The following is a 13,812-nucleotide window of genomic DNA, read 5'->3' on the forward strand; positions in this document are numbered from 1 at the left end:
TTTTTTTTGAGTCTCTGTGTATACAAGAAGATTTTTAAAAATAATATTTATACTTCATTTTATGTTCACATTTCCTCACTCTCTTTCTTTCTCCATCATCCTACAGCTTTACTTAGACCGCCCCCAGCACCACCACAGTTTACACAACTTTATATCTCCTTAAAGTGGAATTTCCTTCTACATTTTGATCCTCCCTCACTCCAGCTATTGCCTGATGGCTCTTTTGTACCAAATGCTGACTAATACACCTCAAAATTTTCCTACCAAATTCCTTGTCTGGTAGATAAAGAAAAAAACTGAAACATTTTTGATCAGTCTTTCTTTTGTATTAAGGTTAGAGAACATAACTCTGATCATCATAATCATAACTCAAGTTTGGGAACAACTCAAGCTGCAGAGATTTTAAAATGTGGATGCAGATAGGAAATTTAAACAATGCAGGAATGGGTCATTCGGGCTCTGACATGCAATGCAGCACAATATAATCCACTGTTTCTGCAAAAAGAATACTATTTCAGAAAAAAAAGCTATGTTTGCTTCTGAATTCATGTGCAAGTAGATTTCAGGAGCTGCTAATATCTGACTGGGTTAAAAGCACAATCTATCACAGCTGTGTTTCTGACAGATTTCAATGTGATGACATTTTGCTGAACAGAATTCTCTCAATTGCACAGTAGCACAACATCTTTGAAAATGTTTAGGATCACTTTTTCATTGTTTTAAGATAATCACAGCAAAACAACATTTTGCAAAAGGATAATCAGGCCAGTTTGCTGAAACATTTCTTATTGGATGTTTTGTGTTGGAGTTCATCACTATTCCTTCTACATAATATATTTTCTTAAATGAACTGGAATTAAAACCATGAAATTGTGGCTTCCAGTCTAAAAGTTTTATCCACTTGGGGGCCAAAATTCCAAGTGCTTCAAGGATGCATTAAGAATGAATATAAAAGTCCTGACAAGCTTGGGAACTGGGTATAAGCTGAATATATTATACAAAATGAAAATTAAGTATACTTTTTAATTTTCAGAATTTAATGAGAAGCAATGTGTTAAACAATTACAAATTTAATCAACTCTTAAATGATAGCACTCTTCCTTTAAAACCAGTTCTGCTTTTCCACAATCACAATATTACCTCCACCTTTTCCCTGCAATTTTTTCTTCTTCAGATAATTATCCAATTATCATTAAGGCCTCAATTGAATCTGCCTCTATCACACTCAAAGCTGTGCATTCCAGATCCTAACCACTTGCTGTATAAAAAAAATTTTCCTTGTTCCGCTTTGGCTCTTTTGCCATTCACCTCAAGTTGGTGTCCTGTGCTTCTCAACCCTTCCACCAATGAGAACAGTTTCTTCCTATCTATCCTGTCTAAACCCCTCATGATTTTGAGCATGCCTATTAAATTTCCTCTACGGATAACAATCCGAGCTTCCCCAATCCACAGAAGTGAAGCCCCTCATCCCTAGGAATTACTCCCTGAAATCTCTTCTGTACCCTCAGTAATGCCTTCACATTCAGAACTGGATACAATACTTATGAAGGTTCACTATAATTTCCTTGCTTTTAAAAAAAAAACCCACTATGCTTCCATTTATAAATTCCAGGATCCTGTGTACCTTATTAACCACACTCAACCTGCCCTTCCACCTTCAACCATTTGTGCACATATGTGCCCAGGATCCTCTGCTCCCGTACCCGCTCAGAATTGAATCCTTTTTTTATTTTGATCCTGCTCGTTCTTCCTACCAAATTGTCTCACTTTGCACTTCTCTTCATTAAATTTCATCTGCCACGTGTTCGCCCATTCCCCCAGCCTGTCTTTGTCCTCTTGAAATCCATCACTATCCCCCTCACAATGCTTCCAAGTTTGTGTCATCTGTAAATTTTGAAACTGTGCCTTGCACATCCAAGTCAAGGTTATTAATATGGATCAAGAAAAGCAGTGGTACTAATACTGATCTCTGGGGATCCCAAGATGCCTTCCTCCAGTCTGAAAAACAACCGCTCACCACTACTCTGATTTCTGTCACTCAGTCAATTTCGTATTCATGTTGCTACTGTTCCTTTTATTCCTTAAGCTTTAACTTTGCTGACAAGCCTGTTATGTGGCACCCTATCAAATTCCTTCTGGAAGTCCAAGTACACCATATCAACAGCATTACCTTCATCAAGTTTCTGTTACCTCAAAAAAAAACTCCAGCTAATTAGTTAAACATGATTTGCCTTTAACAAATCCTTGCTGGTTTTCCTTAACCAATCCACATTTGTCCAAGTCACTGTTTGTCCCAGATTTTTGTTTCTAAAAGCTTTCCCACACCAGGTTTAACCGACTAGCCTATAGTTGCTTTGCTTATCCTTACACTTTTTTTTAAATAAGCGTGTAACATTTGCAATTCTCCAGTTCTCTGGCACCACTCCTGTATCAAAAGAGAATTGGAAGATCATGACCGCTGCTTCTACACTTTTTACCCTTACTGCTCTAAAATGCTTCTCCATCCAGTCGTCTTCACTTTATCAGCATGAAAGACAGCCAGTTTTCTAATACCTCATATCGATCAATTTTAAGCTCATCCAATGTCTCAGCTACCTCCTCTCTCACTATGACTTGGGCAGCATCTTCCTTGGTAAAGACAGATGCAAAGTACTCATTCAGTACTTCAGCCAATCCCTCTGTCTTCATGTGCAAGTCCCCTTTTTGGTCACTAATCGACCCCATTCCATCATTTACTACCTTTTTCCTGTTTATATGCCTATAGAAGACTTTTGGATCCCCTTAATCCTAGCTTTCAATCTCTTCTCAGACTCTCTTTTTGCATCTTTTATTTCTTTTTCACTTTCCCCATTCAGCCTGGTTCTTGCTTATGATACACATCCAGCTGATAACACATATACCCTTTATCATCTCCATCTTACTCTCTCGCTCTGTCATCCAGGGAGCTCTAGTTTTCTTTGTCCTACCTTTCCCCCTTATGGGAATGTACCTCAACTGTAGTTGAACCATCCCCTCTTTATAGACAATCCATTGTTAAATTGCAGTTTTTACTGCCAATCTATGCTTCCAATTTACCTGAACCAAATCCGTTTCCACCCCACTGAAGTTGGCCCTCCCCAAATCCATTATTTTTATTCTGGATTGTTCTTTGGCCCTTTCCACAGCTAACTTAAGTCTTATGATATGATCACTGTCCCATAAACGTTCCCCTACCAATACCGATCTACTTGACACCCCACTCCCCCGCCGCCACCTCATTCCAACATGCCAATGGATTGTCTATAAAGAGAAGATGGTTCAACTACAGTTGAGGTACATTCCCATAAGCAAGAAAGGTAGGACAAAGAAAACCAGAGCTCCCTGGATGTCAAGAGAGAGAGAAGGGCACATATGATACACATCCAGCTGATAACACAAGCAACAACCAGGCTGAATGGAGAAAGTGAAAAAAGAAATAAAATGTGAGTAATTCTATCCTGACTAATTTTCTCTGGAAGCTTCTCCAACACTGAAGTTAAACTGACTGGTCTGTAATTGCTGGGCTTATCCTTGCAACAATGTTTGCAATTCTCCAGTCCTCTGGCACCTCCTGAGTCTAGGGAAAACTGAAAGATTATGGCCAATGTCCCTGCAATTTCCTATCTCTCTTCCTTCAATATCCTTGGATGGATCTCATCCGGTCCCGGTGCCCTGTCAATCTTAAATACTGACAGTTTATCCAACACTTCCTCAACAATTTTGAACCTTTCTAGTTTCAGAGTTTCCTCCTCACCATGGCCTCGGTAGCATCTGCTTCCTTGGTAAAGAGAGATGCAAAGTATTAATTTAACACCTCAGCCATGCCCCCGCCTCCATATGTAAATCCCCTTTTTGGCCCCTAATCGGCTCTACTCCTCCTTTTACCACCCTCTTATTTTTTTAAGTGCCGATAGAAAACTTCGGGATTCCCTTTTATGTTGGCTGCTAGTCTTTTCTCATGATCCTGCTTTGCTTCTCTTACTCGCTTTTTCACTTCCTCTCTGAACCTTCTGTATTCCGCTTGGTTCTCAGTTGTATTTTCCACTGACACCTATCATAAGTGTACTTTTTCTTTTTTATCTTAATTTCTATCTCCTTTCTCATCCAGGGAGCTCAGGATTTGTTTGCCCTACCTTTCCCTTTTGAGGGAATATACCTTGACAGTGCCCAAACCATTTAGTATTTAAAGGTAGCCCACTGTTCAGCTAGTTTTTCCTACCAACCTTTGGTTCCAGCCTTTCCGGTCCAGCTCCATTCTTGCCCCACTGAAGTCGGCTCTCCCCCAGTTAATTATTCCTACTCTGGATTGCATATTATCCTTTGCTACCATCTTCCAAAACCTTACGATACAATGATCTTGGTCTCCTAAATGTTTCCCCGCTGACACTTGATTTACTTGGCCCACTTCATTTCCAAGAACCAGGTCCAACAGTGCATCCTTTCTTGTTGGACTTGACATAGAAACAGATGCAGCAATTTCTCCTTCCTTATTGGGTCAGATACAAACTAATCAAGGGAATTCTCCTGAACACGTCAGAAACTCTTTCCCCTTTCTGCCCTTTACACCATCACCATATCAGTCTATTACAGCCATAAGGAATTTTGAAATAAATTTTATTGCCCAATAAAAACCATAGGTTTTTATTTTTTATTTTAGCATCAAAATTGTAAAAGAACAGGAGTAACAACTAGAGCCCAAAAATCCTGTATAATCAAAGCAGCGATTACAGATCAATTTTTATCCTAAACTTTAATAACCACAAGAAAACAAGCAAAAGGCTCATAGCTAAGTGAAATGACAACCCATCATTTTCATCAAGTTCAGATAGGCCTCAGTAACAATTCCAAATATAATGTATGATCAAGCTATTTTAGCAGAAAAATACATACATTGTTTTTGTGAACAGACGAGGTATTAAAACATTAGCTGCTAAAATGTAAGTTGCATATTAATGTCATTGTAGGGTGAACAAGAATTTTTTTCCCAGTCTGACTGAAATTGAATAGTTGATGCTGAATTTGAATTTTGCAGCACAAATTATGAACTGCAATTATTGTATTCAGTGCATTAATTTTAATGGCATGATTTAAATGATCACCAAATTTCACCAATGTGCACTATAACATTATAATGTGAGGCATGCCTATCCCCAGAAAGTTCAGTCTATCCAGTACCTGATGTCAGACAGCATATCAGATGTGGAATCAAACATGCTAGCGGAGGGGTGCACTTGGACGTCAATAGTGCAGGTATGGAAGCTGGTCTCATGTATGCAAATGTCACTGAAGGGTACCATGTGGATGAGGAATAGAAAGGGATGATGCCTTGGAACACAGTGTAAGTGACCAGTCAGGGAAGGGAGAAGAAACTATTGAAAAAAGGTGCATGGGCTGCATTGGGATAAGTAGAAATAAAATGCAGAGAACATCACAAGAATTATATGAGTGAGATGGTGGAGCAGAATGATTCAACACATTTCATATTTCGTCAGGAAAACGATCAGTTATATCTCATCATGGAATATTTTATACAATGCTAAGGAAACAAATTCTGGTTATTTTCCTAAATACACATTAATAAGGAGACTTACTTGTTTCTTCTCACAGGATCGAAGTTTTATAATATCTTCATCAGTCACAACTCCCAGTGTTTTTGCAGAAGTTACTTGTTTGTTATTTTTAACAGATTTGGCTATGACTGTATCGGTTCCAGAACTAACAGCTGTCTCTTTTATTTCAACAATCTTCTGTTTTTCTTCAGATACATGACCATTATCCAATGTGTTTTCTGTACAAGATACACTCTGTGGTCCTGTCGTTATATTACCCTGTGATCCTACAGAAGAACAATTTTCTTCCACTGCGGTACTTGAGCCACCAATAGGCAACTTCATTTCCACTGCATTATCTTCAACACATTTTGATTGGGTAATTTTCTTTTCTGCATCGCCTTGGTTTTCAAATTTGTTATCTTTGCTCAAGTATTGCTCAGATTTGCCAAAGTAGAACTTTTTTTTGCGTAGGACCTGCTGCAGTTCTTTGCTGAGACTATTTTTCACAATCACTGTCTTCTCCCATGTCTTCATAAGATCCTCATTAACCAAGTTCTTGTTATCTGGTCCAATGTGAGATTTTGCATACCGGCAGGTAATGCCGTATTGACACTTCCCATATGTGTCATATATGTAACAATGGTCACCAAGATCAGAAGGCTTAGATTCCAGATACTTTGAAACATCATGCAAAAATCTGCACTTGTCACCAAAGTAACATTTCCTCGGAGGTTCCTTCGTGGGATGGGGGAAGGAAAAACAAAAATTAATGTATGCTTCAGCATATTTATTAAGCATGTTTACAAACAGTATAAAGGGTTACAACAGTGTTATGAGAACAAAAAGACTGAAAACCAACAGGGCAGTCTAGCAATCTCAAGTTGTGAAACACTACAAACTAAAAATAGAACATGCCTGCAAACTCTTAAAAGCAAGTCACCATGGTGTAACAGTAGAAAATAACCATAATTATTTAAACAATGTATTTTTGTGAAAGCAGTAAAACCTAATAATGCAATATGTCTATAAACTGTAATTGGACATATGTTTATGTCCTTGTGTTTAGTTCAGAAGATTTTACTGTAAATAGACCCATGGGGTTCCTTGTGCATTATCAACGAGCTACATAGAGCCTTTCTATATTGGTGGATCTACTGATCAATGTGTCGGCTGATTATTTAGACCTCTGTTTTCATCATTAAGGTGGCATAGAAGGCTTCAGTGCCAATATCTCAGAAGCCTCAACAAAATCCCAGCTATTTTCCAAATGATTAAATGGTTCTCAAGATGCATCCTACTCAAGGTGCATTCTTCCACTTCATTTTGTACACAATTCCTTTTCAACAGAATTTTTGAAAGCTTCAATTCTTTATCCCATTTGACATCTTTATCTGGGTTGAGGTGTTTTGAATGTTAAAATCAGCTAGGTTCTGAACAAAGCATTTCATTAAAACATGAAACAAAGCATCAGCCTTAATTTTAGCTTGAAAGTTTAGACAGTAGTTGACAGATGTTAGAAAAGAGCTGTACATTTGTGTCTTAACTCACAGCAAATCACATTCCCCATCACGCCCGTGTTCCGTGACCTACACTGCCTCCCAGTTAAGCAACATCTTGATTTTAAAATTCTCATCCTCATCTTCAAATCCCTCCATGACCTTGCCTCTCCCTTTGTAATTCCTCCAACTCCACAACCTCCAAGATATCTGTCTCTCTAATTGTGTTACCTTGTGCATTCCCAATGGTGGTCACCATTGGTGGCCATGCCTTCAGTCGTCTAGGCTCCCAAAAGAATTTCCTCCCTACAACTCTCCACCTCATTTTCCTTCTTTAAGGTGCTCCTTAAAACCAAACTCATTGACCAACCTTTTGGTCATCTAACCTAATGTGGTCCTTATGTGGCTCAGTGTCATACTTTGTTTAGCTCCATATTTGTACACTCTCTTCCTCCCACAGTGTCCTCCATTGGCATGATGCTTCCAGTTAATTCTTCTTCATAAAGGCATAATGCGCAATTTTTGCCTAAAAGTTTGCACTTCAAGATTTCATAAGAATTAATAGGCAGGTCCTTAAAAGGTATATTCAGCAACCCTTTTCACCACGAGCATAATTTTATAGTTCATCCATCAACTCATCGATCTTGTTACAAATGCTGCGTGCATTCAGATAAAGAGCCTTAATCTTTGACTTTTTACCTTTATTACTCATTTATCCTGGTACATGCTTCCTTGTGACCAAATGAAGAGCTGCGTTAATTAAAAAGAGACCAGGCTCTCTGCTTGCTTGTCTGCATATACTGCATGGCTGAACAAAAAAGTTGGTAGAACTTGTGGGTTTCAACACTATTCAATGTGTAATGGCCTTGTTGTCTGTCTCTGTGGCTTTTAGTGGTATTTGCAAAATTTTTGGATGAACTATAAAATTATGCTCGTGGTGAAAAGGGTTGCTGAATATACCTTTTAAGGACCTGCCTATTAATTCTCATGTTGTGATAAGGACATAAGGAATCTGCAAGGGGATATACACAGGTAGCATGAATGAGCAAAAAACTTGGGCAGATGGAGTTTAATGTAGGAAAGTGTGAGGTCATGCACTTTGGTAGGAAGAATCAAAAGGCAGACTATTATTTAAATAGAGAGAGAATCCAAAAAAGTGCAGCACAGAGGGATCTGGATGTTCTTGTGCATGAAACGCAATAAGTTAGCATGCAGGTGCAACAAGTAATTAAGAAGGAAAATAGAATTTTGGCCTTAATTGCTAGGGGGTTGGTGTTTAAAAATAGGGAAGTCTTATTGCAACTTTACAGGGTGCTGGTGAAGCTGCACCTGGAGTACTATGTACAGTTTTGGTCCCCATATTTAAGAAAGGATACATTAGCATTGGAGGCAATTCAAAAGAGATTCACTAGGCTGATTTCTGGGATGAAGGGTTGGCTTATCAAGAACGGCTAAACAGGTTAGACCTTTATTCATTATAGCTTAGAAGAATGACGGGTGATCTTATTGAAACGTACAAGATTCTGAGGGGGCTTGACAGGGTAGATGTTGAGAAGATGTTTCCACTAGTGGGGGAATCTTGAACTGGGGACATAGTTACAGAATATGGGAAAACTCATTTAAAACTGAGATGCAAAGGAATTTCTTCTCTGAGGGTAGTGAATATCTGGAATTCTCTATCCCAGAGCATTGTGGAGGCTAGATCACAAAGGATTTAAAGATGAGGTGGATAGATTTTTAAAATATCAGGGAGTTGAGGGCTATGAGGTGCTGGCACGAAAGAGGAGTTGAGGCCTGGGGCAGATCAGCCATGATCTTATTGAATGGCGGGCAGACTTGAGGGGGTGAATCACTTACTCCTGCTCCTATTTCTTATGTTCTTATGTTTGTAGTTTTATTTTGAGCAAATGGAACAGTTTTTAATTGCGAATAAGATTGAAGACGGAAAGCAGGCCTCGGTGTTTCTTAGTTATCGGAATTAAAAATTTCACTTTACTGAGAAATCTCATTGCTCCTGACAAGCCAGCAGATAAAAGCTTTAAAGAGCTTGTGGACATTTTGAAAAAGCACTTCGATCCCAGACCAGCAATTATTACCGAGAGATTCAAGTTTCACCGAAGTGAACAGCATGAAAGTGAATCAGTTTCCCAGTTCCTGGCTCTGTTGAGAAAATTTAAAAGTTACCTGGAAGAAGCATTGCGTGATCACTTGGTTTGTGGACTAAGAAATGAAAGAATTCAGCCTAGATTTTCAGCAGAGCAAGAGTTGACACTGAAGAGAGTGTTCGAGATTGCACAAAGCATAGCAATGGCAGAGAAATAAATTGGAGATTTCAAAACACATTCTAATAATGCCAAAGTTAAAATAGTAAAGTCAGGGTATACTCGCTTTCAAACATGTTACTGCTGTAATGGAATAGGGCATAATGCAGAAGTCTGTAAGTGAAAAATCGCTGATTGTCGCTACTGTGGAAAAAAGGACACATAGAGCGTGTATGTCGATCAAAGGCTGATCACAGTAGACCAGTACTGTCAAGAAAGGGCATCACAAGGAGCACAGACAAGTCGCACCTGAAATAAAGAGGCAGTTTAAAAAGATGCATTACTTGGAAACAAAATGCAAAAGTAATACGAGTCCAGACGAGACAGAAAATGAAAATAACAGCGACAATGAGGAAGAGCAATTGTATTGCATTCAATTTGATCTGAAACAAGATGAAGGACCAAAAGTTGGCATTGCCTTAAATGGTAAAATGGTTGAAATGGAGGTTGACACTGGAGCATCTGTTTCTATTGCTTCAGAGAAGACATGGGAGAAAATTTTCAAGAAATGCCCATTGGAGAAAACCCTCCTTCAGCTTAACATTAACACTGGTGAGCATGTGAATAATCTTGGAAAAATGTCCGTTCAGGCTAAATATGGAGATCAAATAGGTTGCCACCCTTTGTGAAAGGGGATCGTCCGTCGCTTATGGACAGAAACTAGCTATAAGAAATTTGGCTGCACTGGAATGAAATAAATAAAGCGCATTGCAATCCCATGTTGCAGTCCTTGTTAGACAAGCATACTGATGTCTTCAAAGAAGGTTTTGGAGTTATTAAAGATATTGAAGCCAAACTTGAAGGCCGAAGCTTCTCCAAGGCTCTTCAAATCACATTCACAGAATCACACAGTGCAGAAGAGGCCCTTCGGCCCATCAAGTCTGCACCGACATGACAGAAACACCTGACCTACCTACCTAATCCCATTTACCAGCACTTGGCCCATAGCCTTGATAGTTCAGTTCCCTACTCAATGTGACACAAAATTGAGCAGGAACTAGAAAGACGTGAAAACTTTCAGATAATTGAGAAAGTTGATTATGCAGAGTGGGCAGCTCCAATAGTCCCAGTGGTGAAGGATGACGGGTCTATCAGATTGCGGTGACTACAAAATCACCATTAATCCTTCCCTGGAAGTGCATCAGTACCTGCTACCAAAAATTGAGGACCTGTTCGCTGCTCTGAATGAAGGGGAATTAGTCACAAAGCTTGATCTATCAGGCATTTTTGCATCTCCCACACATTTCCTGATGGCAGTGAAAAGACCACTGCATGCACCTCACGCACATTGTCCAAGGCAGAACAAAATTATGCAAAAATTGAGAAGGAAGCTCTTGTACTAATCTATGGAGTCAATAAGCCCCACCAATATTTCTATGGGCGTAAATTCATGTTAATTACAGACCACAAGCCTTTAACTTGGTTGCTTAGCCAGAAGTCTCAAACCCCGACACTTGCCACTGCATGCCTACAAAGGTGGGCACTGATCGTATCTGCTTACCAGTACAAGATTACATTTCACTCTACTGAGAAGCATGGAAATGCAAACATACTTTCCAGACTTCTGTTACATCACAACTCCACAATGCCTGTTAAAGCGGATCAAATGCGACTTGAAATGCAGAGGGATGCTGTGGCATTGGTGTGTACCTCAAGAAGTGACTACCGAGCTTAAACCCTTACTACATGCATAGATTTGAGCTGACTCCGCAAGACGGTTGTTTGTTATGGGGTTTCAGAGTTGTTATTCCTCAAATTCCAAACACGGTGTGTTAGAAGAACTTCACCTAAGTCACATGGGAATCATCAAAATGAAAGCATTAGCTCGTCTCCATGTATGGTGGCCACACCTGGATAAAGACATTGAAGGCATGGTCAGTGATTGCCTTCCATGCCAAGAAATGATGTCTTCCCCTGCACCTGCCCCATTGCATCCGTGGGCTTGGCCTGACCACCCATGGCAGAGACTTCATGTGGACTTTGCTGGACCACTTTTTGGACATATGTTCCTGATTGAGATCTAATTGAGGTACATAAGATGCTAAAGGGAATAGACAAAGTAAACGTGGAGTGGGATGTTTCCCCTTGTGGGGCATTTGAGAATGAGAGGCCACAGTTTTAGGCTAAGGGGTGGTAGATTTAAATCAGAGATGAGAAGGAATTACTTTTCTCAAAGGGTCGTGAATCTGTGGAATTCACTACCTCAGAGTGCAGTGGATGCCGGGACACTGAATAAATTTGAGGAGATACAGATTTTTAATTAGCAATGGGTTGAAAGGTTATGGGGAGAGGGCGGGAAATTGTAGTTGAGGCCAAAATGAGATCAGCCTTGATCGTAATGAATGGCGGGAAGGCTCGAGGGGCTGAATTGTCGACTCCTGCTCCTAGATCTTATGATTATGGTGGATGCCCGCACAAAGTGGCCTCATGTTATTTCCGTGAAGTCGACTACTTCAGCAAAGACCATTGATGCTCTCTGGAACGTGTTCACTACTTTTGGATTGCCGGATCAGATTACATCTGACAATGGCACACAGTTCACATGTAAATTTTGAACATTCCTGAAAAACAAAGGGATCAAGCAGATTCTCATCTCACCTTATGACCCATCCTCAAATGGTGAAGCAGAGCATTTTGTCCAGACATTCAAAGCTGCCATATTGAAGGGGAGGACGCAAACAGATTGGAAGTTGAAGCTGAAGAACTTTTTGATGATGTTTCGTAACACTCCACATTCAACAATAGGCATATCCCCTGCTGAGCTGATGTTTGGAAGACAACAGCGTACCAGGATGGATTTGCTGTGTCCGGATTTGAAAGCAAAGATTGGTTCGTGGCAATTTGATCAGGAAAGGTCACATGACACAAGTAAACCAGCTCGTGAGTTTAATCTGGATTAGTCTGTTTGGGTCTGAAATTACTGTGGGACACCAAAGTGGGTCCTGGGAAGGATCATCAAGCATCGAGGACCACTGACCTATGATATTGAATCTTCCTGTGGGATCTGGAAGAAACACACTGACCAGATTAGAGAAGCCAAATCCAAGGAACCAAATTTCCAGGGGTCTCCAGTCACCAAATTTCTGAGAAGCATCATCCCCAGTTGGTGAAACCCAATTTGATTCAACTGACAATCCTGTAGCTGCAACTGTTGAACCTGAACAGAAACCAGTGGAACAGCAGAACCTTTCAATTCTAAGCAAACAACTGAGATACCTAAGCCAACACTCCTCTCCAGACCAAAACAAATCTGCATGCCACCTGACCAATTTGTTCCTGGCTAAAGGGGGAGGAGATGTGATGTTTGTATTTAATATTTATCCTTTTTTTTGTAAAAGAACATTTAAGTTAAAAAGAATGTTATATAAAACCTACCAGTAGGGTGTGCTAAGTCCTGGATGTATTGCCTTCTGGTGGAGAAGAAGGAATAAAGGAACCTTCTGTTGGAGTTCAGAAGCAGACAGCTGTGTGTGTATTCTTAATTGTTAAGAAGTGACAAAACACTTCATGGGATGAATATCACTGGCAAGAACAACATTTGCCTCATCCAGAGAACTAAAGGGCACGGTTTAAAAATAAGGGGCTGCCCATTTAAGACAGTTGAGGGGGAAAAAAAATTTCCTGAGAGTCATGAGTATTTGGAACTCTCTTCCTCAAAAGGCAGTGGAAGCAGAGTCCTTGAATATCTTTAAGGCAGAGCTAGATAGATCCTTGATAAGCAAAGGGGTGAAAGGTCTTCAGTGGAGGATGTGGAATTGAGTTTACAATCAGACCAGCCACGATCTTACTGAATGGCAGAGCAGGCTCAAGGAGCCGAGTGGCCTACTCCTGCTCGTAATTTATATGTTCACATTGGCCCTTGAGAAAATTGGTAATGAGCCACCTTCTTGAAGCGGTGCAGTCCATGTGCATAGCTAACCACCCCTCCTCCCTCAATTCACCACATCCCCAATTCACCATACCCCCTCCCCACCCCAGTGCTGTTCTGAAGGCAGTTCCAGTATTTTGACCCAGTGAAGGGATGGCCATATAGTCCAAGTCAGGATGGTGCCTGTCTTGGTAGGAATCTTGCAGGTGGTGTTTCCATGCACCTACTGCCTTTGTCCTTCTAGGTGGTAGAGGTCTAGAATTTGGAAGGTGCTGTCAAAGGAGCCTTGGTGTTTTGCTGCAGTGCATCTTTTATCTGGTGCACACTGCTGCCACTGTGCATTGGTGGTGGGAGAGTGAATATTTAAGGTGGCAGATGGGGTGTCGATCATGCAGGCCACTTTGTCCTGGATAGGGTCAATCTTCATGAGTGTTATTGGAGCTGCACTCATCCAGGCAAGTATAAGGTATTTCGTCACGCTCCTGACTTGTGCCCTATAGATGGTGGACAGACTTTGGGGAGTCAGGTGGTGAGTTACTCACCGCAGAATTCCCAGC

At 40.3% G+C, this 13,812-nt stretch overlaps 1 protein-coding gene across 2 annotated transcripts in view; it reads right to left on the minus strand.

Annotated features, from left to right (window-relative positions):
* The window catches only part of dus3l (dihydrouridine synthase 3-like (S. cerevisiae)), a 47,481-nt gene that overhangs the window by 21,602 nt on the left and 12,067 nt on the right, over positions 1 to 13,812 (minus strand). For both annotated transcript variants that reach the window (XM_078538464.1, XM_078538463.1), the window contains exon 4: positions 5,610 to 6,305. In XM_078538464.1, coding sequence (XP_078394590.1) covers positions 5,610 to 6,305 — 696 coding nt within the window. The remainder of the gene's footprint in view (positions 1 to 5,609; positions 6,306 to 13,812) is intronic.

This window comes from Cetorhinus maximus, chromosome 3 (genome assembly GCF_964194155.1).
Source record: "Cetorhinus maximus chromosome 3, sCetMax3.hap1.1, whole genome shotgun sequence".
NCBI classification, from domain to species: Eukaryota; Metazoa; Chordata; class Chondrichthyes; order Lamniformes; family Cetorhinidae; genus Cetorhinus; species Cetorhinus maximus.